Source organism: Photinus pyralis, unplaced genomic scaffold (genome assembly GCF_008802855.1).
Source record: "Photinus pyralis isolate 1611_PpyrPB1 unplaced genomic scaffold, Ppyr1.3 Ppyr1.4_LG7, whole genome shotgun sequence".
Lineage (NCBI taxonomy): Eukaryota > Metazoa > Arthropoda > Insecta > Coleoptera > Lampyridae > Photinus > Photinus pyralis.
The window spans coordinates 16,760,724-16,784,160 of record NW_022170738.1 but is presented as its reverse complement, the minus strand read 5'-3'; the positions used below and the strand labels follow the sequence as shown (position 1 = coordinate 16,784,160).

The 23,437-nt window shown below is 37.0% G+C and overlaps 3 protein-coding genes across 5 annotated transcripts; 2 read left to right on the top strand and 1 right to left on the bottom strand.

The window, feature by feature from the left end:
• Nucleotides 1-2,128: 2,128 nt before the first annotated feature.
• LOC116176357 (E3 ubiquitin-protein ligase MARCH3-like) lies at nucleotides 2,129-3,206 on the top strand. Of its 2 annotated transcripts, none has more exons than XM_031494877.1 (2): nucleotides 2,129-2,333; nucleotides 2,456-3,206. In XM_031494877.1, exons 1-2 carry the CDS (start codon nucleotides 2,232-2,234, stop codon nucleotides 3,107-3,109), a joined length of 756 nt encoding a protein of 251 aa, XP_031350737.1. In that variant the 5' UTR covers nucleotides 2,129-2,231; the 3' UTR covers nucleotides 3,110-3,206. The 2 variants fall into 2 exon arrangements, with proteins under 2 accessions (XP_031350737.1, XP_031350736.1); XM_031494876.1 differs by having other exon boundaries at nucleotides 2,129-2,405.
• Nucleotides 3,102-4,353, bottom strand: LOC116176356 (sin3 histone deacetylase corepressor complex component SDS3). The gene is made up of 3 exons (XM_031494874.1): nucleotides 4,148-4,353; nucleotides 3,287-4,056; nucleotides 3,102-3,237 (listed from the first exon to the last, which is right to left on the bottom strand). Exons 1-3 carry the CDS (start codon nucleotides 4,266-4,268, stop codon nucleotides 3,145-3,147), a joined length of 984 nt encoding a protein of 327 aa, XP_031350734.1. The 5' UTR covers nucleotides 4,269-4,353; the 3' UTR covers nucleotides 3,102-3,144.
• Nucleotides 4,354-4,424: 71 nt separating this feature from the next.
• LOC116176355 (putative leucine-rich repeat-containing protein DDB_G0290503) lies at nucleotides 4,425-22,279 on the top strand. Of its 2 annotated transcripts, XM_031494872.1 has the most exons (17): nucleotides 4,425-4,474; nucleotides 4,526-5,099; nucleotides 5,163-5,330; nucleotides 5,383-5,535; nucleotides 5,583-5,611; nucleotides 5,664-5,775; nucleotides 11,692-11,736; nucleotides 11,781-11,876; nucleotides 11,930-12,079; nucleotides 12,130-12,180; nucleotides 12,229-12,591; nucleotides 12,644-12,748; nucleotides 20,655-20,735; nucleotides 20,798-21,577; nucleotides 21,625-21,851; nucleotides 21,897-22,017; nucleotides 22,072-22,279. In XM_031494872.1, the coding sequence occupies exons 3-17, from the start codon at nucleotides 5,166-5,168 to the stop codon at nucleotides 22,195-22,197; spliced, it is 2,604 nt and encodes an 867-aa protein (XP_031350732.1). In that variant the 5' UTR covers nucleotides 4,425-4,474; nucleotides 4,526-5,099; nucleotides 5,163-5,165; the 3' UTR covers nucleotides 22,198-22,279. The 2 variants fall into 2 exon arrangements, with proteins under 2 accessions (XP_031350732.1, XP_031350733.1); XM_031494873.1 differs by lacking the exons at nucleotides 4,425-4,474; nucleotides 4,526-5,099; nucleotides 5,163-5,330; ... (1 more) ...; nucleotides 5,583-5,611; nucleotides 5,664-5,775 and adding exons at nucleotides 10,800-11,141; nucleotides 11,188-11,478; nucleotides 11,536-11,637.
• The last annotated feature ends 1,158 nt before the right edge of the window (nucleotides 22,280-23,437 follow it).

Here is a 23,437-nt window from a genome sequence, read left to right as displayed (position 1 = left end):
CAGCACATTGCAGTTACTATTAGTGGGATATAACTGCCATTTTGTTTATTTACAATTGGTCAAAAATACGGATTATAATCTGTGACAAAAACAAAGACGGTAAGGTATTTTTAACGTCCTTAGCCACAACCACAAGAAATAAATAATGTAGTTTTTTGACTGTAAAAGTAAACACACGGAAAAATTTCATTTACAATCAATATAATTGCACCTGAATGAGCAAGGATAGTTTAAAACGTCACATCCTATCACATTATTTTTAAGCATTTTTGGTGTGATCAGGCGTAGCCTACCGATAGATCTAGCCGTGACATTGATTTAGTGACGTCACAACTGGAGATGGGCCACTGCAACGCGATACTATGTGTTTAAATGCAATTTGATTCGCGTGCGTACTCATTTAACGCGAAAACATTAAGTAATTACTTATTTTGAGCCGCAGGATTGTTATATGTTGTTTCCTAATTATAGACACGTGTTATTATGCAAAAATTTTATTAAATACGTACATCAACAACAAATACTCACTGAAAACCGAGCTGAAAACAAATAAAATTTAAACATTCTAATACACACATCTGCCTTTTTTAGTGTAACACAACGAAGTTGAGGTAAAAGCCGCTTTACATTAGGCAATGTTAGTGCAATGCAAGGCTTGTGCTATGCAATCTAAAATTGCCTTGCATTGCTTATTACGGTTTTACATTTATGCAATTATGTTGCAACTTTTGTGCAAGTTCAGAAAAGTGTTGCAGTACTGACAACATATTTTTCAAAAATTGAAACTTTTCAGTTTGTTTACACAGAAGGTTATTCTTGAAACTTAATAAAATTGACCATTAGGTATGAGCAAACAAAAGGAAATTAAGCTGGCTACAGCTTGTTATGTGGTGGCGCTTGCTATTAAAAAAAACACACAAAATAACACACGCGAAACCAAATAAATTGTGGTATTGACAAAATTAATAGAAAAGTTACTAGAACTTGCGCCAAACTTGCAAGTGAAATAGAACTTTCTCTATTTATTTTTCTTGCACCTGAATTGCGTATGAACATGCGCAGTAACGTATCTCTAACTTGCATTGCTCTTGCATTGCACTAAAATTGCCTAATGTAAAGCGGCTTTGGTGCTCGTTGTTCCCTCGTCTGCCTATCTGTGTGTTCCATCGAGATCTCGGCCCCTGGACCACTTAGAGACTACAGATTTTCGGTCATTTGTAGTTGCCGTAACTCATCATTTACATCCTTTTCATATATGATGACTGATTTTCAAAAATGGTGGGATACGTGTCTTGGGCAAGTTTAATCTGGTCTCGTGGAACTGTTAATACTGTATCGTCTTATCTAGTCATCTTGTCTACCCGAATAATGAAAATGTCGGAGAAATGCTTTATATAAACCCTGGGGTAACTAGTAATTTCAAAATTGTCCCGGTGAATACATCTTAACCACTTTTTTTGATGTCTTCATTTTTCGGAAAACGAAAAACCGTAAGGAACCTTGTCTCTTGAACTATAATTGCTTTTGCAACCAGGGACGCAGCACGTATTTGGCATTTTCTTACTTATTCTGTTCGAATACAGTTAATTTAAGTGTACAACATTAAACTACTTGGAATTAATTACATTAAAAGTCGATATGACGGCCGCCGTCAGTTGTGACGTCAACGCAATAGTGGGGATGAGTGTCACGGCTAGTTCTATCGGTAGGCTACGGATCAGGCAACCAATAATTAGGATAATTTAAGAAATCGTCGTCTAAACGCATATTATTATTTCCAAAGTCTGTAAGCACAACTTAAAGCGGCATATCCACATTCAAGGATGTTACGTGCACTCTGTGCGATTAGGTATACAAATACATAGTAGGTACGAACAACTTAAATAGTCGTTTATTAAAGCACGGAAGATATCGAAAAATACCTCTTGCTTAAATTGTGGCCAGTGTAATTTTGCCACGTAGGTAGTAAGGCTGTTTTAAAGCATAATCAACTAAGGGAATGTCGCCCAACAAACACATGAGCAACGGCCATAAATATTGTTAATTTCGAATTCTATGGCTTTGACTTAGGTACCACTGTAGGTCGTGTGTAATGAGAGTAGTTCATAAAACTTGATTAGATGTTCACTTGATCTATTAAATTCAAAAGTCAATAATTTTCCTATTTTACTAAAGAAAATTATGTCACTCCTAGAACATAATATACCTACTATCAAAAAGTTCTCAATATAATGAGTAAAGGAATTCAAAAACCTTCAAGTTCCCATTCTGTTATAAGAAGTGTAGACGCAAAGAAATCTGTACTAGGTGAAGATATTGACAAGTGTTCAATAGTAAGTGTAATATGTCGCATTTGCTATGATGGGGATAAAACTGAACCGATTATTACACCTTGCAAATGCAAAGTATACACGAGACGATTTCCGAACAAATTTTGATATTTCTATTTTGATAGGGAAGTGTAGCATTTGTCCATCGTACCTGCCTTGAAAAATGGTTAGCAGAATCCAACTTAACATCGTGTGAAGTGTGTCATTACGTATACCAAACAGAAAGGGTTCCCGCATACACAGCGCAGCAATCTATTTGGCGTTGGTTTCGAGTGCATCCCCACACTAGCACAATTCCAATTCGCGGTTTAAGGAACGACCTCTATGCGTGTGCAATAATCACACCTCTAGCAATTATTATCACTTATATTGGATTATTTTCGGCAGATTATTACAATCAGAAGAGATTCTCAGATATTCCGGCCGCAAAATGGACAGCCCTTTCATTATTAATAATGATTTCCATTATGATTGGAGGATACTATTTGTGGGTGTACATGGTTATTAGGTATCACGCTAGAGCTTGGTATTACTGCTGGCAAGAGGAATCCATTGTGCATTACATTCCTCCTAGTTCGATTTCTTTTCAAGGAACGCAAGACATTGCAGTTGAAGATGGTAGGGACACACTCAGCTCTGAAGCCTTTAACATTTTTGAGCCATCAGAATTTCGAAATGCAAACATTACACTTCAGAACGAAGTTATTCCCTTACAAACCATCAATGCTACGGATAGTGAAACAAGAAGTGATATTGCAATTAATGACAATGTAGTCTAAAATTATTTATTGTTCAATTAATATCCCCGAAACATTTAAGATGCTCTTCTTTTGATAGACACTTTTCCTCTCGCCAAATTAGACACATATATTCTAACTTTTGTACCATCAGACTTTTTAACCCACAACTGAAAACAAGATAGTTAAACAAATTACATGACAAAATGATATACGTACAGCTTCAGTACCGATAGCTGAAATACTTGCTGGAAACTTGGGCATATCCTTCCCTTCGATGTATACGGACTGCCCTCTGTGAAACCAACGCCTTTCGTACAATAACTTTCCATCTTCAATTCTTGTTTCAACCAATGGTGCTTCATTTGTGGATGTGATAACGGGGACCGCTGGTGGTGTTACTACATTCGGTACAGGCGTTAAAGTTTCACATGGTTTACGTGTTGGAGTTAACATTTTTCCTCTACTGATAATCTTTAAATCATTGTCGATCTCCTTTTCATCTAATAAATACGTAATCTGTGCAGCAGGCGGTTTTCGCCTCTTCTCCGGAACAGGTATGGGATCATTGGGTCTCCTTCTTAATTTTCGCGTCATTACAGGCTTAACCTCCATGGAATCTCCTGTAAGTTCTAGCGTATATCTTTCTGCCTCAATAGTACGCTTCTTGTCCTCAAAATCGGAGAGCAAATTTTCTTTTAAGTCGACCTTTTTCTCTTCAAACTCTTTTGCGGATGCCTTTTTCTCCTTTAGATAGTCCCGTTCGACACATTCTATCATATAATCTCGAAATATCATATTAAGCCTGACACGTTCCTTGTACTGATATTCCAATTTACGGACTCTGCGATTATAATCGTGATGTGTACCGTCTTTAAGTTGTTGAAGCTTCTTCTTTAGACTTGCCAATTTATCCTGATACATTTGTTCTTTGATTTCGTAAGACTCATCATGTCGGCTCATTTCAGCTTCACTCGCTTCCTCCGTATCTGCATATAGAGACATTGCTACTCGTTAACAACACTTACAGTTAGTTATAGCAAGTATGAAAAACATAAGCATATAGTCTGATAAAAGTACCTTCATCAGTTTCCTCGTTCGGTTCCTCATTTTCTCTATCCTCCTCGAATTTATCGTCTTCGAACTCATAATCATCTTGAATGAGTGGTGACCCTCGCACAGCTATTGTTGAAGCGTTCATTGCGATATTACATTCTATTATTTCTATTGCGTTTTATGCTGGCCATATTTGAAGGTTAGGTTTTACCAAACAAATCAAACAATTGAACCAAAAGTGGCTGTGGCTACATTATCACAACAGAATCAAAAGGATTGTACAATACCTACTTGACACACTGAAGTTTTTTTTATATTTTGTGTTTTGCAATATCGCTTAATGGATCTGGTGTAATTTTCGTTTATAGGGGGTAGCGGTTTGTAAACATTGGGTTATTCTAGATTTATTTATATGGTCGCAAGAAATTGCTCCGTGTATTCTCAAAATTGGACGTGCAATTATTGCTGTAAGACAAAATACCTGTTCAGCAATTTTCTTGTTTAGAACATTGCTTCTGTTGTTTCTCTGTTAATAAAACGAAACAAAGAAGACAACAACCAATCACCTTGGCGGTGTCGTCTTAAGGGGGGCGTTTGCACCCCATGGTGTTAGAAAAGCGAACTAAAGCCGCCCTATGATGCTGATTTGTCGTACGACTTTGGATCGTTACTACCGTGTGTAGCGTTGTCGTTCGACTTGTTGTTTACGTTTTTAAGAAATTATGTCCTACGGCAGGTTGAAACGATATCTGAAACGACTTGTCGTACGATAAGTCGTACGACAAATTGTACCGTCTGTATGGCGTTTAAGAAGTATTTTTTAAATATTCGCCGTTTTGGGCTGCCATCCCAAATTCGCGATTCCTATTTGTACTACGAACACCGATTACGTTCACGTTAGTTACTGGTTTTGGTTCAGTCTACATGAAAAGTTAGGGCATGGATAGTAGTAGTTAATTTACGGTGGGTGGATCAAGTAAGCATCCGTCAAGCATTTGACTTACATGTAAACGTGTTTTAAAAATTAATATTATATTAGACCATGATAACTGATACGGATTGTCCTGGTGCCAACGGAGAAGGATTCCATTTTGATCCAAAGATATGCGAAGAGATCCAAGGATTAGATATTATAAATACGTTTAACACACTATATGAAGCAAAATTGCACGACATTGACAACCTGGACCGAGGAGACCATTTGGAGGTAAACTTTTCAGATTTTCATTTATCAGAATAATGTATGCACATTGTCCCAGCTTAAAATTCGTTTGCAACATGATTGGATAAGGGATTTAAATGAGCAGAATCAAATGTTGGTGAAAGTTGTTCAGCAGCTGGAAAGAGATACGGTTGTGAAGGTTTCCGCACTTCAGGAAAGTTTACACGCAGTTTCTTCCGCTCGTAATGAAGTACTACACCTTTATTCATTGTACATTCGTAATAGCGTTAATTGTAGGCCCAGATGAAGATTACTGAATTAGTTTCGTAAGTAGTTACTGTGATAAAAAGTTAGCCTGGATAAAGATTGGGTATTTAGGCAGGTGAAAGACTTAGAGGTACGATTAAGTGAAGGTCCAACACCGGCACTCTTCGAAGAGGCGAATTTTAAATTACGTTTGAAGAATGAGGAATTGAACTCCATTCAAAAGGTGACAACAATAAAATTTGGGCCGTTTAAATCAGAACATTGGTTATTTAATCGGTTTACTATGCGTGGGCGATTTATTTTTCGCAGGACAAATTTTCCTTGGGATCGGTCTGGGTTTTATTGTAGTCGATTCTACAGAAGTATAAAACGTACTTCAAAAATCAATACCATCATATACCTACTACTTTGTGGGCTCAGTACTTTAGGAGGCACTATTCTCAGTAGTGAAGCTAAGTATCCTAGGTGGGTAACTGCTAAACTCCATGGATTTTACTGAAAAACGTTTAGTACACGCTCTCTACTCAATTCCAGTAAATCGGATTGAACGGATGCCGTGTCATTAAAATGCTTCATGAAGGAGAGTATTAACGAAAGTATACTCGACGGTTACTTACCAAACGTAATAAAAGGAGTTTTATCCAGATGAGCAGCATTCTCTCGTACGTGGCACTCGTGGGTCCTTATTCTTGAGTTCATAGGAATAGAATTTGTAGTGTACTTAATCCCCGGGTTCTACGCTAACTTCACACTACAAGAACACGGAAATAAAGTTAACCCGGCAACGTTTAAAAATGGCCACCGGAATTACTATTCCCAAAACTAAACAAGGTCCCGCTTCAATTTGAATTGTGCCACGTGATAAAACATCTAAAGCGGGGCCCCCTTACGTTAGTTGTAGACAATCCTTTGACCTGAAGCACAGTAGGGAAAGAACGTTAAATAAAACACTGAAATTGTGAAAAGTTTGTTTAAAAATGAGCGTAATTATTAAGATTGTGATAGGCCGGAAATTTAGTTGATGTACATTAATATAAACAAAGTAAGCAAAGCCAAAAGGTGTTGTACTCTCGCAAAAGTAACTGCTAAGGGTAAAAAGAGTACGACGTAAGAAAAACCTCGCAGTTTGATTAATACAGTCCAAAAGTTAATTAACAAAATATTTTGTAAAAGTTTAAGCAGTAGTTAACAAAGATAGTAAATGCATATACCTACACAATGTTGGTTACACTCAAGGTTAAAAGCAAGTTTTTGAGAACAATGGGTCAGGTAGTAGCAGGAGCAGGTACCTAAATTCTGAGAAAGGGTTAAGAGTACAGAATGTTACTCATCTTGGGTGCAATAAAGTACTTTTGTTAAAAGCAAGTTGGAAAATTACATGGTCTTGTAGGCAAATTTAACTAAAAACAAGATATGTGAAATTATTGAATCGCCACTCATTTATCGCACATAGATTCTAAACTGAAGAGCTTTGATTAGGATAATCCTGCTCCTGCAAGATGGGTAGCCCGCCCCTGGTTTCGGTGTTTCGAGCCTACAGTTGGATGTCGAAGACAATCACGGAATTAGGTGTCGTACTTCAATTTTTACTACAGTTTTTTTACCACTCCCGTGACTGCTTCATTCACGGAGAAAATTGTTAGTAACAAACAACAAGTCAGTATATACCTCAAACGAATCGGTAATTTTCGCATATTAAAATAAAATTGTCAACATCAATAAACATAAATTAAGCAAACATTACACCAAAAACGTAAACAATTACAAACAATAACATAACGGCATCACACATGTGATTCCCCATTAGGTTAAACCAAGTAAATTTGAAAAACAAAGATTGAAACACACAAAAAATATAAAATGCGGCATACAAAACACAAATACGATATAAAGAAATGCAAAAATTCTACCTGCATTAAATAACACAAAATAACAACAAACATTTATGGAGCGCCGCGTTCACGAATCACGACCGCCATTCAAGAGAAGATGCCAAACGTAACCCCCGTTCGTGCTTTCTAGGTGGCGCAGGCAGCTTTTCCCCACCTAGAAATTGCATGGTGGCCAACTCCCAAAAATGTATGTATCGTCGTAAGTTGTATATCCAGGGTGGAACCTCTCAAATTAGTGAGAGAAAGGGGGCGGAGTTATCCCGTAAAACAAAATAGTCTATTCTTAATTAGTTTTACGAGAGAACTCCGCCCTCTTTCTCTAACTCAGAGGCGATCGACATTTGGTCAACTTCTGATGACTCCAGGATTTTCAGGTGAAAGTTCGATTGTCAGTTGTTAGCGGAGTAGAGATTCGAGAAATCGGACTCGACCATGACTTGTTAAAGGTGATAATGAAAACTTTATCGACAAGAGTACTTAGGGTAGTGGGAGCTTCAGGGCCTGGCTACCCCTGCTCACTTAATTTGGTGTCGCACTCTGAGGGGTTGCGAAATAATTGTTAGATGTAGGAAAAGTGAAATTAAATTCTGCTTATTAATTTCATGAGACCACCTTTTTTCATGGGTCTTAGAACAAGCACTTGAAAGCTCGATGGCTATATAAGTGTACTACCTACCTACTATGCTCTTCTTTGCCCGCAACACATTCGAAATTCCTCTTTTCACTTCTTCTGCCTCCAAATCCGAAAATAGGTATGCCCTCTAGTCGCCATAATCTGAAGGGCAACATTGTAAACTGTCCTAGTCGTGACGCAATCCATCAATGTGTCTTTGTGACTTACTGTTAACCAATTTTAGGCTACGCCCTATGGTCGAAAACCTCTTCGTTTCAGTGAGATCATCAAATGTGAATTCTCAGAAACGGATAGCCCTCCTTCTTTAATTATACATGCGCTTGCTTGCGGGATGCTATAACGGGGCCGGGACACTTCGCCGAATGCCCACAACGCCGACACGATTTTTTGATGGTCCATATCGCCGACTAGGGAAACTACGCCGACGGACACTACGCCGACCATGCCCACATCGTCGACAAGAGTGCAAGGGACACTAAGCCGAACGTGACCACAACGCCGGCTATTCGGCGATATGGACCATCAAAATCGTGTCGGCGTTGTGGGCTTTCGGCGAAGTGGCCTATAATCTACTTATGCTATAGTTTTATGATTTCTACCGGTATAGTCTACTATTTTTATTTATTTATTTATTTATGAACATAACAGGTTACCACAATAACAATGTTCATGTACAGGGTGAGTCAACGATTGCGCGGAGTAACTTAATGCCTTGAAGATCAGATTTTTCGATACAGTGCTTTTGTATTATGATATGGTTGAATATTCTCCTCATTTTAAAAATATTTGGAATTATACAGGGTGCACCCACAAAGTAGGGCGCCCAAATGGTACATTTTTTTTAAATAGAACCAACCCCTTGTATTTGAAAGCATTTTTGAATTCTACGTGTAATTGTACGTCTTTTTTATTATATGGTTAATATCCGAAAAGCTGGTAGTTTTAAAGATAATACGATTTTAAGAAAAATTGGGCATTTGCAAGCGTCAGTATATATTGTCAAAATTATTACTTAAATTTTGACTCCAGGTTTTATATTTTTATCCTGGATTAAGTAAATAAAAAAATAAATACATTTACTATGAAAAATTAAAAATATAGCTTACAGGGTGTTTTTTTGGTAGGTCCTAAGTTGCAAAACTTCATATTAAAAAATCTAACTTTTTGTATATTTTTCTGTCATCATTTAGTTCCTCCAAAGGTTATATGTATGTAATTTACATAATAGTGAGGTGAACATGCAAAAAATAAAAAAGGCAATTTTTATCTATCTCGTCCAAAACGAAAATCATATCGATTAATTTATGTTTCAAATAATTTATTTTAAGTCCAAAAACTGGAGAATAAATAAAAACATTTGACTACAAAGCAAATTTAATTTGACTCCTAATGTCATCCAGTCAGTGATATTAGTTTAATTTTTTTTCATATTCACCTCGTTATTATGTAAATTAGAACTTATTTCAGTAGAAAAAAAGTAGAAAAACCAAGATAGGTATTTGTTTATGTTTTTACTATCAAATTTATTCTCCAGTTTTTAGAAAAATAAATTAATAAATATGATTTTAGCTTTGAACGAGGCAGATAAATATTGCCTTTTTTTGCATGGCCACCTCACTATTATGTAAATTACAGATTAGAATATAAAAACCAGGAAAACCAAGATGTTTCGAAAGCTATCAGATGACAGAAAAATAAACAGGGTATTCCATTTAAAAAAAGACCCACTTCTACCGTTTTGACCTACTTGTAGGGGAATGGTCCTAGAGTCCTGGAATTTTTTGCAGTACCTATACCTTGAAGGTGTGCCAGACGACCATCCAATTTCGCTGTCTAAAAGCCCCCCCCCCCCTCGAATTATTTCCTGAGATGCTGTTTTTGAAAGTAAAACGTGCATAACTTTTACATACGACAACCAATTGGTCTTAGAATTTGCATACGCATGCCTTTAGTGGTCTTAAGATCAGTGAGATCATTGAGCGACGAGGCTTGAGGGGGGGGGTCCAGCAACTACTGCCCTTCTTTCTGTCCTCTTATCAAAGACATGGTGGAGGAGGAGGTGGAGGGGAAGTCGAACTAGTTTTATCCTTCATGGTACTCTAATAAAAGGTCTCAACGAAAGGAATTAATTTCTACCAACCATAGCCCTCCTCCTCGACCTCTTATCGTGATCGGGTATATTCCCTTATACCTCAAGAAGGGATTGTCGGAAGAGGGTACTCACAAAGGGCGATTGAGACGATGCAAGAAATATATCAAAATATAACAAAAGCTATTTCGGTTAAAAAAATGCGCTTTATCTGCACAAGAGTTGTGCACAATTTATACTTGCTTAATGTTTTATAGTAGGTAGATGTATTTATTTGACTTTTACTTAACCCAGGCTAAAAATATAAAACCTGGAATCAAAATTTAAGTAATAATTTTGACAATATACTGACGCTTGCAAATGCCCAATTTTTCTTAAAAATCGAATTTTCTTTCAAACTACTAGCTTTTCGGGTATTAACCATATAATAAAAAAAAACGTACAATTACACGTAGAATTCAAGAATGCATTCAAATACAGGGGGTTCTATTTAAAAAAATGTACAATTTGGGCGCTCTACTTTGTGAGTGCACCCTGTATAATTCCAAATATTTTTAAAATGTGGAGAATATTCAACCATTTCATAATACAAAAGCACTCTATCAAAAAATGTTATCTTCAAGGCATTAAGTTACTCCGCGCAATCGTTGACTCACCCTGTACATAAAGAATATAAAAAAATATATGTTAAGAGTGATTGTTTTGTAAAGTCATACCCTCGTAACTATTTGTTCTCACTCTCGGATCTCTTTGATTTTCATGGGTGTGGTCTAGAACGTATTAGAAAGATAGATATTCTGGCATGGGCATGTTCCATTTTCGCATTGACATTTTCAGAATAATTTACCTACTCTTCCGAGCATATCTGCCATAATGGCGCTTTTATGTAATGCATTAAATGACAGAATGACAGTTTGACAAATTTTCAGCAAAATTTTTAAATTTCTGTATAAACTATGGTGGAGAGTATTCAGGTATTCACCTATCTCTTTTAAACGCCATTTGAAGATCCATTTTTAGAGCAACGTATCCCTCTTTCTAACAACAAAACAATCCCCAAAGTCGCGCGCTGAAGATACGCCCAAAAACACTAATGCTGGTGATCGATCGATAGATTTAGACGTGGCAAATCTTCTACAGATAGCAAATAATGAATGTGTGCTCCTGTATTCCATAGGAACCGAAATTAACAAGTTATTAAGCGATCTATTCCTCAAGGACAAGGAGATTTTGAACCTACGGAATATGGTCACCTCCTTGTCCGCTACAATAGCTTACTTTTATAATAAAATGCAAAAGATTAATGGGCCTGTAGGTTTAAAACACCATGAAATTAGTCGAATGGTTACAAACATGTACTGTTTATAGAAAGCATTTGAAGCGTTCTGCCAATGTGCGTCAAAATCTTACTTAGCTACTCAAAAATCAATTAAAAAAGTGAAAAAAGAGAAATCAAAAAGCTATGTACACGTGAGCGGGTTAGGGTCTTAATGTTTTCTATTTCATAGTGTTTATCTTGTACAGAAATTGGGAGCAGCAGAGTCCAGCCATGTAGAACTTAAGAAGAAGGTGACCCATTTCCTTGCCAGTCACTAGTTTAACTCGTGTTTCAGTTTAGGGAGTTGGAGGAAGAGAACAAAACTTTGAAGGATACGATTAATCAAGCCAACAACGAACTGGAAAAATTTCACCAACAGGCCAACGGATATGTAACTCCTATGCCACGAAAGGTGGCTGCTTATTATATTTCACCTGCTTTTAGATCTACGAAAAAGAGGAATATAAACGCAAGTATAGGGAGGCGCAAAAGAATTACACGAAACTGCAGGGTGAACACGCGGTTGCCAAATTGAGTTGGGAGACCACGCGATCAGCAAACGATGGCGCAATCAAAGCTCTGAAAAATGACAATGTAAATCAGGTAGAATAGAACAAAGCTTTAGTTTTTCTTATACTTTGCAGAAAGCACTTCTGGACGAAATACTTAAAATTCGCCGCGAAAATGAATTAATGGTGAGGGGTTCTTTTATTTTGTCACATAAAAACGCTCTCACTCCTTAGATTCAAGCTAAAAACGAATCAATTGAAGCAATGCATATTTCTCTAACAGGAAACAATCACCAAGTCATTAGCGAGTATTCACTTTTGGATTCCGAAGACGAATCCTCGCTTACAGTGGATATCGATGGAATAATCGAGGCACCGCAATCAACGCCAGAACCAGAACGCAAGTCGGTGAAATGGGATCCGGAAGTTCATGCGACCGAATCACACTACCAAAATTCCATCAAGAATTTTCAGGTGACTGTGGGATTATGTGAACTTCCGGTGCGGCCTGAGAATGACTTACAGATGAAGAGACAAAGTTCCAATGAGGGCTCAACGTGTCCTTCATCATGCGTCGGTATTCGGCTACTTCAAAAGGTAGGTGCGAACGACCCTCGTAATATGAGTTATTGTTGAAGCTGTATTTTAGTTACAAACGCAGAGAGATGAGGAAAAAGAGAAACACAAACTAGAGGTTGATAATTTGAAGAAAACAATTTTAGAATTGGAAAATGGACTGGTTAGTTCGAAATATGTAAGTAAGCATCAATTTTCGTTGAAAACCTTTGCCAAAATCAATCAGTCAAAAGCACTTGGGCTTTTGTTTTGTTTATCACTATGTAAGGAGTTGGATTTTTTTGTTAATCTGATCCACTATATGCATTTAGAAAAGTGTCCAAATGAATTAAATCATCTACCTTGACTTTTATGGTTTTTACTTCCTTGATCGTGTCCAAGAACCCCGTGTAAAATCTCTATCCCTAGAATTGAATTTATAAAATTCAATGTCTCTAGCTCTACCTAAGGTTACCAAGGGCTGCAGTCGTAAAATTAGCAGACGGTATACTGCAGATGCATTGAAAAGATGCTATGTGTACTCTAATTTAAAGGGAAAGGTCAGTGCACAACTGTCCCACTACACATCCGTATCCCGGCACAATCAGAAAAATTCAATTTTAAATTCCATATTCCAAGGAAACAATTGGTCACGATCAAATTCCTTAAACTCCAAAAAGATCAATTACCAAATTTTAAAGACACTTGAAATCAACAAAATTAAGCATAATTAAGCATGAGACATCTATCTGAATCGTTAAAGGGATGGAATAAACATACGATTTGCATGATTTCACACAAACAAAACTTATTTTACCACCACAAATGAAAATCCTACTTTAACAAAATTGAACTACAACGTCATCCGAATAAACAAACTCCGCATATGCGTTCGATTACAAATGAAACAACATCAACAAATCTTAGATTACTTACAGTTTTCGGTTACAAATCCCAATAAACATCCGGACACACAAAACACTCATTGCGAAAAGAAACAACGCGCTTAACCAAAACGTAAAGCGCTTAACTCGCTAAATCAAATCTGATTTAACGGAATTAATTTCAACTCCAACTTAGCTGGCCTCTTGATTACCACTTACTGACTTCTATTTGACGAACAATAATGAATTGGTTATCAATTTTCAAAGGACAGCAACTCGGCCTCGAAATTGGCACCACCTGACTTTAAACAGACAGCACACGGGCTTTGAAACTGGCAAAAGGCCCCTTCTAAACGCTAACTCCGGCATTTAAACGGACTTCTCTTATAGTCCAGTCAAAATAGGAAAATCAGATGAACTAAAAATACTAGTTTTTTTCAGAAATGTGTAGGGAGAGGTTCCCTGAACAAGAAAAAATAAAGTCCCTCCAAATTCCAGTGCCGCTGGGGGAAGGAGGAGGTTTTAAACGACCCATTTTTCAGTTTTTCGCTTTTAACTCGAAAATGGTGCGTTACAGTGAAAAATGAAAGCTTATTAAAATTGCTACAAGTTTGGTTATATACATCTTTACGAAAAACTGAACCGTTTTCGTGCTACCGGCTCCGGAAAGGTGGTAATTTCTACACAAAATTGTTTTTCACTCACGTTTTTCGTATATTTTTGACTTCTAAATCCTCCCCCGGTCATTTTAGGGGAAAATCGTCACAATAAAACCTGTACAGCATTAACATCCTTATAGTCCGAACCTGTTGAAGTAGGAGTTATCTCCATACCCCATGACTCGCTATTCCACGAAGGATGCTTCAGGAAAACGAAGAAATCTGCTCTCTATGAGGCTTTCCCTGTGTGCATGGATGCAATGAACCTCCAAACCATTTACGCTGTAGTGGACGGTGGCTTTCTCCTTCACAGAGTCAAATGGAATGTTGGGACGACTTTCTCTTTCATTTGTGAGCAGTATAATAAATCACTATTCTTCCAATTGTGCAGTTGTATTCGATGGGTACGAGGACATTAATACCATAAAACGGTTCAGTTTTAGTAAAGATGTATATAATCAAACTTGTAGCAATTTTAATAAGCTTTCACTTTGTACTGAAGAACTTTTTCACTGTAACGCACCATTTTCACCATTTTCGTATAACCAATTATCGACACCTGGCAACTCGACAAGCCAATCAACAACTTGCTATAGAACTGCTCCTCCAGTCACGTACGAAAAATTTACGCGGAATTATTTTCTATACGGATTAGTGCTTTGCTTGCGTGGATAAGGCTATAAAGGCGAACAGACACATCACAGAGGACAAGATTGACACTATGGTTGACATGTCGCCGGACGATTTCCACGTATTTAATAACACTAATCGTTACTTGATTTTAATCCGTGCGATTAGTTAACCAGGCTAGACCTGAGTTCTCACAAGAAACACCGACAATAATAATAATAATAATATTGCTTTATTGAGTTTAGCACATTTGTTTGCGGTGTGGTACATTAGATAAATGTTAATGCTTCTTTGGCTATTATGGATGTGTACACACGTGCTTGAAATTGAAATTTACTACTGTGCTATTCTCAAAGGCGAAGTTCGGTAAAGAGCAATTGCTCTTCTCCGCTCTACTACTTAACCTCAAATATGTCTGCGCAAGGAACTTATATGCGATGGAAAAGAAATATACCTATACATTATTAAAGTAATAAATATATTTGGACCCAAGAAGAACCACTCGAAAAGTCGCCGTTTCATTTCGAACGCAGAGGTGCTGGACGAAGTCTGAGATTGGATCGCCTCGCGCCCGAGGGAATTCTGGAAGCGAGGCAAGGTAATGGAATTTAACCACATTTATATTAAACGGTTATGGATAATTTCATCTAAAGAGTTCATATGTGCCAGTAGAGCCGTGGAGGCCAGTTACCAAATATGCTATTCCATGCATAATCCTATCGGCGTGTAGTGTAGTTTATGAATCAATTAAATAATGTCCATTATTAATTAATTACTTCTTGCGTGCATTTTGAGACACCCTTCCGTAAAACTCGTGTGATTATTTTTTCCCGTTCCCATACTCCGGTTCCGTGGTAATTTCACGAAATGCTTTCGGAATAATTACACGTTAACGCCTTCAAAGAAACCTACGTTTCAATTGTCCAGTCTCTATCTTCTATCTTCGGCAATTTCGACTGTAAAACGTAAAATCCCATTCCCGTTGTTATGGGAATTGCGGGAAGTGTTCTACTAAATAAAAAATTCACAGATTTCGCAATCCTTGCGACCATCGGAGACATTGGAAATGATAACCGTATAACCTATAAAGTCATTCATAAATAACCCATCACACGGAATAATCTTGCTCCACTCGTTCGCAAGGTCGCTCGTGTCGCAAACGTAAACTTTGTGAATAATAAGCGGCGTAAAATGCTTGTAATACTATCACGGGCGATGTGCGAGAATTTTCAATTCGAATTAACAAAACCCTTGCGCACTGTTACGTAAGTACCGTATCGACAGTATTCGCGACTTTTCCTGAATCTACCAATTGCAGTCGAGTACGGTAACGGGCGATCAAAAATGAGTTGCTGTCGAGTCGCCTTTGGAAGTTCAAGTTAAGTACGATTTCCCATGTAAACAAAAATTCCAAAGGCGACTCGACAGCAACTCATTTTTGATCGCATTGTACAATCAACACTAGACGCGACACCACTGTCTCTTTTTCTACTACCTGGTAAATTCATACCCATACAAAACATAAGCATTTCCAATGCTAAAACCCTCTTGGGGATACGCATACGACCAAGGATCCCCCAAAGTTGACTGGATGAACGGTTTAGGAAAGCCTAAGAGACACACAAACTATCATTTTTATTTACCTATATAGACCACAAATTATATAGAAACAGCACGATCTTCATTAGTCTGACAAAATGTAGGAAGGCTAAATGCTATATAACAGTAACAAAACTGTGCATCGGTCGGGAATCGAACCCGGAACGCCATCTTTCCACAAATCATGTTCTAATGACATTTGGCATCATCGTTGACCATAAGAACCTGTACCTACCTACTGTAAAATCAAGGTGAGGCGGACAATAGTATTTTGCGGATTTTCAAAGCAATAAAGAGTACAATCTCAGCGATAGAACTTGTTTATTATTTTTCATCATCACAAAAGCCACCACTAATTTCACTCTGTTTCTGTCCGACGCGAAATTTACCACGTCTATAATCGCGCGTGTTTTCTTTGTTGACATACCGAAAACCACTTTTCATTTGGGTCAAAACTTTCTTTACTCGCGGCCGCTCTTTTTCGCCTAACCCCTTTTCCGCTTAGAAAATCCGCAACCGAACAGGATTTCCGTCAGCGTCCACAACCATTCGGCTGCCTCTGCCACGTACTCCACCACAACCTACTACCCCTGTCTGTAAAATGCGCCGTTCTGGGAAACCGAAAAGCACCAACGTAAACGTGCTTCCATGCTATCCTAATCGACTCGAGATTACTATTCGCATGAAGCGGTAGGTACATATAACATTTTACGTATAACATTAGCGTTATTTTGAAATATCCGCTCCATCTTAGAATTTCGTGTCCGGTGTCGATGTGTCACGCTGTGCTTAGAAATGGAGATTGTTGTATTAAGTCTGCGTAGTCTCATAGAGGAACATAAATACATGTTTCATGGGTTACCTCTGGAATCGCCTCCTAAGAGGCAAAAAATGTGTGTTAAATTTGGTGGCGTGGGAATTTGACCTTGCGTGTTCGTCGGCAAGAGGTCTTTAAGTGCGGTCCTGACTTTTAAATTGGGCGTTTAAAGGTAAGGTAACCTTAGAGTCGTGAGATACGGCGTGAATGTATACGGTTATAAGAAGAAGAAGAAAATTTGGAAAATTGCGCTACATTTGCTTTTATTCCAAGTGGCTATGTATCAAATTTCATTTAAATACCTTCATAAATAAGGAAGTTTGCAATTCCGTCTGTAAATGGTCGAGATGAATGCTGATAGATTAGGCTCAACTCTTGGAATTGTGTTTTATATGGCTAAAGCCCTAAAGGTATGCGCATATTGAATTTTATGCAATTCGGTTCATAACTAACGGAGATGTCAAAAGGGCCTTCTTTATTTTTTGGCCTACATTGCCAATTCACGAACTCCGATCTAGAAATTTGATAAAGAATCCACCTGCAAAATTTCATCGTAATCGGTCCATTCGTTTATAAGTTATCGTGCTAACGGACGGACGGACGGACACCGCAAAATTATAAACTCGCTAGGAGCTCGTTAATAATATTTGTTTGTATGAAAATGGTATTTTAGAGGTAGCGTACGGTACCGTAGTACTTTCTTTAGATTTCAATTTATTATACGAAATAATAATACTTACGTCACTTTTTAAAAAAGGAGGATCCCCTAAATTACTCCAATAATAAAAATAAAACACAAAGAATTTTAATTAAAAGGTAAGCATCTATTTTTCTTTTGGTAACCGTGAGGTTAAGTTATTGAATCGAATTTGGAATGATGTGTCTAATGATAGGGATGATAGGGTGCTTTTATAAAATTATACATTCTAAAAGGTGGTTTGTTTTGAAATGAAAGTATACACATACAGTGTGCCCCAGATCGCGTGGGATTGCATGGGTAACTTTGTTATTATTAAAGATAGAGAATTGGGTAAATGGGCAATGTTTTGCAGTTTTGGATGCTTATTTAAAATTTCCTTATGGAAATTCAAAATGTCGCATAGGTTCGACGTAAATTCAAAAAAACTAAAATTGGTCATTTCCTTGAATGTCTAATATCATCGAAAGTATAAGAGATATAAAAAAAAGTTTTATATAAAAGTGACTGTCTTTGATACGCTTAATTTAGAATTGATGTCAAAAAAAAATCAAGATGGCTACTTTTGAGGAACATTTACCAACTTTCTAAAGTTAAATAGGCGCTATATGAGATTTTTAGATTACTTAATAGATTTTTTAATTCTCTTTTCAACGAGCCATCATAACATAAGATTGAAAATAAGATACCAGTTATATCAACGGTTTTTATATTTTAATCAAGTAGGCTGTGATGAATTAAAAAAAAACAAAACAAAATCTATTCGAACCAACAAAACAATGAAAATAATTACATCAGATGTTTAAAAAAATCAGGGGCGCACTCATGAGAGGGGGGTTTGGGCATTACAACTCCCTCCAAAATTTTATATAAGTAGGCCTAGAAAAATTTTGATTTTTATATCATCACTTATTGACTATCTTATTATCCATACTTACATACCTACATTTGGTGGTATAACTACAAACTATCCCCTCGAAAAAATGTCATGCCATTATCCAGTTAAACACATTTCAAGACACTTTGCTTTATTTTACCATTGATGCATTGTCCCAGGTCACATTTTATAGGTCAGTAGGTGGTTTATCCGCAAGAATATCGAAACTAACAGTTTTACCAGTCCGAGTATATGGACAGATGAATCTTTTTCTAACTGCAGAGTGTTCAAATCGACATAATGAACACTATACTCGTCACAGGAAAACCTACATGATGTAGTTTCACGCCGAAATCAAGTAATATTTTTTTAAATTAATGTATTTTATGGCATAATGGGAAGTCATGTAATTAGACCGGTAATCTTCGTTGGATCTTTAACTGCTCACCATGATTTACAAATTCTCCAATAAACTTCCTTAAAGGATTTTTCTCGACAACGTATGTTTCGAAGAAAGGGTTGGATTATGCTACCTACCAACAAGCTGGCTGCTCAGGTCACAATTCACGAATTATGTACAGTACATTAAATTATAAAAGTAATTACTTAATTAAAAAATAAAAGTAAAGTGGAAGTAGCTACCACTACAATAATAATAATAATCAATGGCAACACGTTGCCTAAACTAAAGTGTCTTGAAGTGTGTTTCACTAATAATGGCCAGTATTTTAAACATCTGGTGTAATTATTTTCATTGTTTTGTTGCCTCGAATAGATTTTGTTTTGTTTTTTTTATTCGTCACAGACTACTTGATTAAAATACAAAAACCGTTAATATAATTGGTATCTTATTTTCAATCTTATGTTATGATGGCTCGTTGAAAAGAGAATTAAAAAATCTATCAAGTAATCTAAAAATCCAATATGGCGCCCATTTAACTTTAGGAAGTTGGTAAATGTTCCTCAAAAGTGGCCTTCTTAAATTTTTTTTGACATCAATTCTAAATTAAGCGTATCAAAAAACAGTCACTTTTATACAGGGTGGCGCAAAAACGCATGGATTTTAAATGGCTATAAGTTGGTTAATTTTAATCACACCAAAATTTTAATTACACCAAAACAATCATCAAATAACCCAATTTGAGAGTTGGGTGTTAATAATTATAAAACACTTAACTAATTTTTAAAAATAACATCGGAAAGATGGCGTCCTCCTGCATGAATACACATTACAAGTCTCTCTTCAAAGTTTTCCATAACTTTGTTCAAAGTGTCTTGTGATACAGGGCAACCAGTCGATTTACTCTTCAACACTGATCCTGTTGTACGAAACGAGTTAACCCAACGAAGTATCGTGTTGCGATCAGGTACCGAACCATTACGCGCGACATTAAACTGTAAACGAAATTTTCGTTGAACAGTGATGACATATTCATTTGATTTGAAATAGTGTTCAACAGCGAACACTCGATGCTGCACGTTCCACTGCTCCATTGCTACTAAAACTGGACGCTCCAACCAACAAAATGGCGTCGCTCGGCGGTCACTCCCCTCCACTGGTACTACGTTACTCAAATCCATGCGTTCTTTTTGCGCCACCTTGTATAAAACTTTTTTTTTATATCTCTTATACTTTCGATGATATAAGACATTCAAGGAAATGACCAATTTTAGTTTTTTTGAATTTACGTCGAACCTATGCGACATTTTGAATTTCCATAAGGGAATTTTAAATAAGCATCCAAAACTGCAAAACATTGCCCATTTACCCAATTCTCTATCTTTAATAATAACAAAGTTACCCATGCAATCCCACGCGATCTGGGACACCACTGTATAGTGGGTTCGGTAACTCTGGGCCAAACATTAAAAATGAATCAAAGCCACTCCCCTTTAGATTCGATTCAATTGAAAGAAGTGAAATTATTTTTGTGTGTTATAGGATGCTGGTAAAGGGTATGATACTTTGAACGGTAGATTTATAGAGTCCAAGCATCCATGCGAGACTTTTCGACAATTTATGGTTTGTAAATTGCAAAATTAATAAACAGAGGCGTCTAATATTTTTATATATACTGATTATAGAACGTGGAGTACACCGCTAACGATCTACTTATTTGCAATGAAGATCATTTTCAAAATTTAGAAAGAGAACTCCAAGAGAAGTATGAAATATTAATGGCCAAAAATCAGAGAAGGATATCCGATGTCGATTCTCAAAACATACAACTGAAAAAGAAAGTATCTCAACTGCTTAAGCAAGTAAGCCTATACGAAAACAGTAAATTACTGAACGAAGAACTCACGGAACACTGTCAGCAAGGAAAATGCAAAGGGGAATTGATCAAATTAAAAGATAAATTAATAGTCATAAGGGAACTACTGCACCAAAAGGTGGATCAGCATACTCGACTAGAAACTGAGTATCAAGAGCAAAACGAGTTACTGTCTGAGGCTAGGAGAACGCTTTTAGAAAACAAGGCCCAATACGAAAATGAGGTCTCTGTTTTGCAAAGCACTGTGGCAGAACTCAAAGAGCAACTTACAGTAGCCGAGGAAGCATGTGAAAAGCTAAGGGAAGACTACAAGTTTAGCCAAACACGCGTGGAGGAATACACGCAATTATACGAAAACTTGAAGGAAAAATTGCAATCTGCCCAAAGCGACGTAACAAATCTAAACACTTCCATTGGTCAATTGCAAGCGGATGGTAGTGATCTTAAAAAAGAATTGCAGATGAAAAACGAGGAAATTACCAAGGTGAAAGTGCAAATGAATCGACTCAACGCCGGCGAACAACAGGTTCTTACATTACAAGCCGAGCTGGAAAATGTCTTCAAACAGCTCAACTTGCTTAAAGCGAAGGTATGTCAAAGATTCCAGGAAAATTATTTGCTCCATTTTGTGTTTAGAACGAAGCGCTCTACATGGAATTATGCGAAGTTAAGCAGGCGGCCGCCACTTACAGCCATCGAAACAAGTCGAACGAGTTCCGTGTTAATCAATATTTTCGCGAGATTCAACTCTTGCAAAAAATACGTACCGAATTGGTTGCCAAAAATCAAGCGTGTGTGGAAGAGATTGACTACTTTAGGAGCGCTTATTCCGAATTGTACAAAAAATACGAAACGGTTCTTAGGTATGTCTGTAATGCTAACGATAGTGTCTATTCGGACATTTTCAGAGAGATAGAAACGCTGCGCCATCAGACGAGGTTGCGTGGAGGATGTCACGCCATCAGTGATGAAATCGTCCACTTTCAGCATGGAATTGACGACGAAGCCAACGACTGCTATTCAATTGATGTTAAGATTTATGTACGGTTTTTGTTAACAGCTTATCGTACGTTGTTCTTACAGAATGAAGATATGTTACCAAATTTTTGGATTGAGAAAGTGAACAACATGACAGAAGAACTCGAAACGTCCAGTGAATATTGGGAAAGTAAATTATCTGACCATTGTCTGCTTACAAAGGACCAATAACCGTCAATGTGTATTGGAGGATTGTATTTTTGTAAAGTCATATTGTAATATTTTGTTTATTTATTATATTTTCATTTCTTCAGCGACTTTTAATTTAATTTAAGTTTGCCATCTTTGCAGATCACGTTTGCAGTTTAGGAAACTGCATCTAGAACTATAAATAGAAAAAGTTGTGGTGGCTGGTGGCTTCCCCCATCACACACATACCTTTTATTAGGTAGGTACTTAAATATTTATGATTTTATTGACAGTTCTTACTTGTACCTACTGTATTCTTAAAAAATGAAAATAACCTATTACAAGCGCTTGGTCTGTTCGTCTATTTGTAAGGCGGACAAAATCTCCGCTCGCCCTGAAAAGTTATATAGCAAGCTCATGAAGTCTCGATGGATATAAGTGCCTCATTAGCCAAATGATGTTCAAATTTGAGCCAAATCGTGATTATGCGCGTATCTCTTTAGATAATTTTGGTAGACTTCGTTAGAAAACGATTTTGACGCACAGGAACTAATATGGATCTCTGTCTTGGTTCATTTATTGGGAACGTAACAAGTGCCTCTTTGAGCAGGAGCGACGTATTACATAGATACGTTCAACTATGACTGTAAGATTTTTTAAATCACGTCCAGCATCTGCTACCACGAAAAATCTCGCTAAGACTTTAATTTTATTAATTTGAGAACTCAACAGCGTTGATCCCACAATTCCAAAGAATTACCACCACGGACGAGTGGGATTCACTGACACGTCGAAATTTTCGTACTCGGCGTCTAAAGGCGCCTTCTACTTAAAACTTCCAAGTTGTCAGCGAAAACTCATTTCTCGTCCTTGGTAAACAATAAACTTACTTACCTACTATTAATGATATAATCCTGGGTGCGAATAGAAAATTTGATATGAGAACCCTTATCTAGGCCGTAATGTGGGCCCGATTAAACCAAAGCTAATCATTTAAGATTAAACAAATTAATTCGACATAAAGCTCTAAGAAACAAAGGCACTCAGGGCAACAAACAAATACCACGCGAAACGCGATCGATTGAAACAAATTATATTAAGAAAATTCTAATTACCTTAAAGTTAATAATCTTTAACAAACGGTCACTACTGCGCTTATCTTTAACTGACGCACAAAGACACACACGCCAACTGGCGATGCTTCTGAAACTTCACTTCTTTATTTCCACTTGATTCTTGATTTAAACGAAATTGGATTTGGTGTAATTTTAAATTGTAGATG

Bases quoted from the DNA above. Each gene is read 5' to 3' on its own strand.
- LOC116176357 (XM_031494876.1), top strand. From the start codon at position 2,232: ATGAGTAAAGGAATTCAAAAACCTTCAAGTTCCCATTCTGTTATAAGA. The intron at 2,406-2,455 runs GTATACACGAGA...CTATTTTGATAG, and splicing joins TTACACCTTGCAAATGCAAA to GGAAGTGTAGCATTTGTCCA.
- LOC116176356 (XM_031494874.1), bottom strand. From the start codon at position 4,268: ATGAACGCTTCAACAATAGCTGTGCGAGGGTCACCACTCATTCAAGAT. The intron at 4,057-4,147 runs GTACTTTTATCA...CTCTATATGCAG, and splicing joins GAACGAGGAAACTGATGAAG to ATACGGAGGAAGCGAGTGAA. The intron at 3,238-3,286 runs GTACGTATATCA...TCTTGTTTTCAG, and splicing joins CAGCTATCGGTACTGAAGCT to TTGTGGGTTAAAAAGTCTGA.
- LOC116176355 (XM_031494872.1), top strand. From the start codon at position 5,166: ATGATAACTGATACGGATTGTCCTGGTGCCAACGGAGAAGGATTCCAT. The intron at 12,181-12,228 runs GTGAGGGGTTCT...CTCACTCCTTAG, and splicing joins GCCGCGAAAATGAATTAATG to ATTCAAGCTAAAAACGAATC. The intron at 21,578-21,624 runs GTATGTCAAAGA...TTTTGTGTTTAG, and splicing joins TCAACTTGCTTAAAGCGAAG to AACGAAGCGCTCTACATGGA.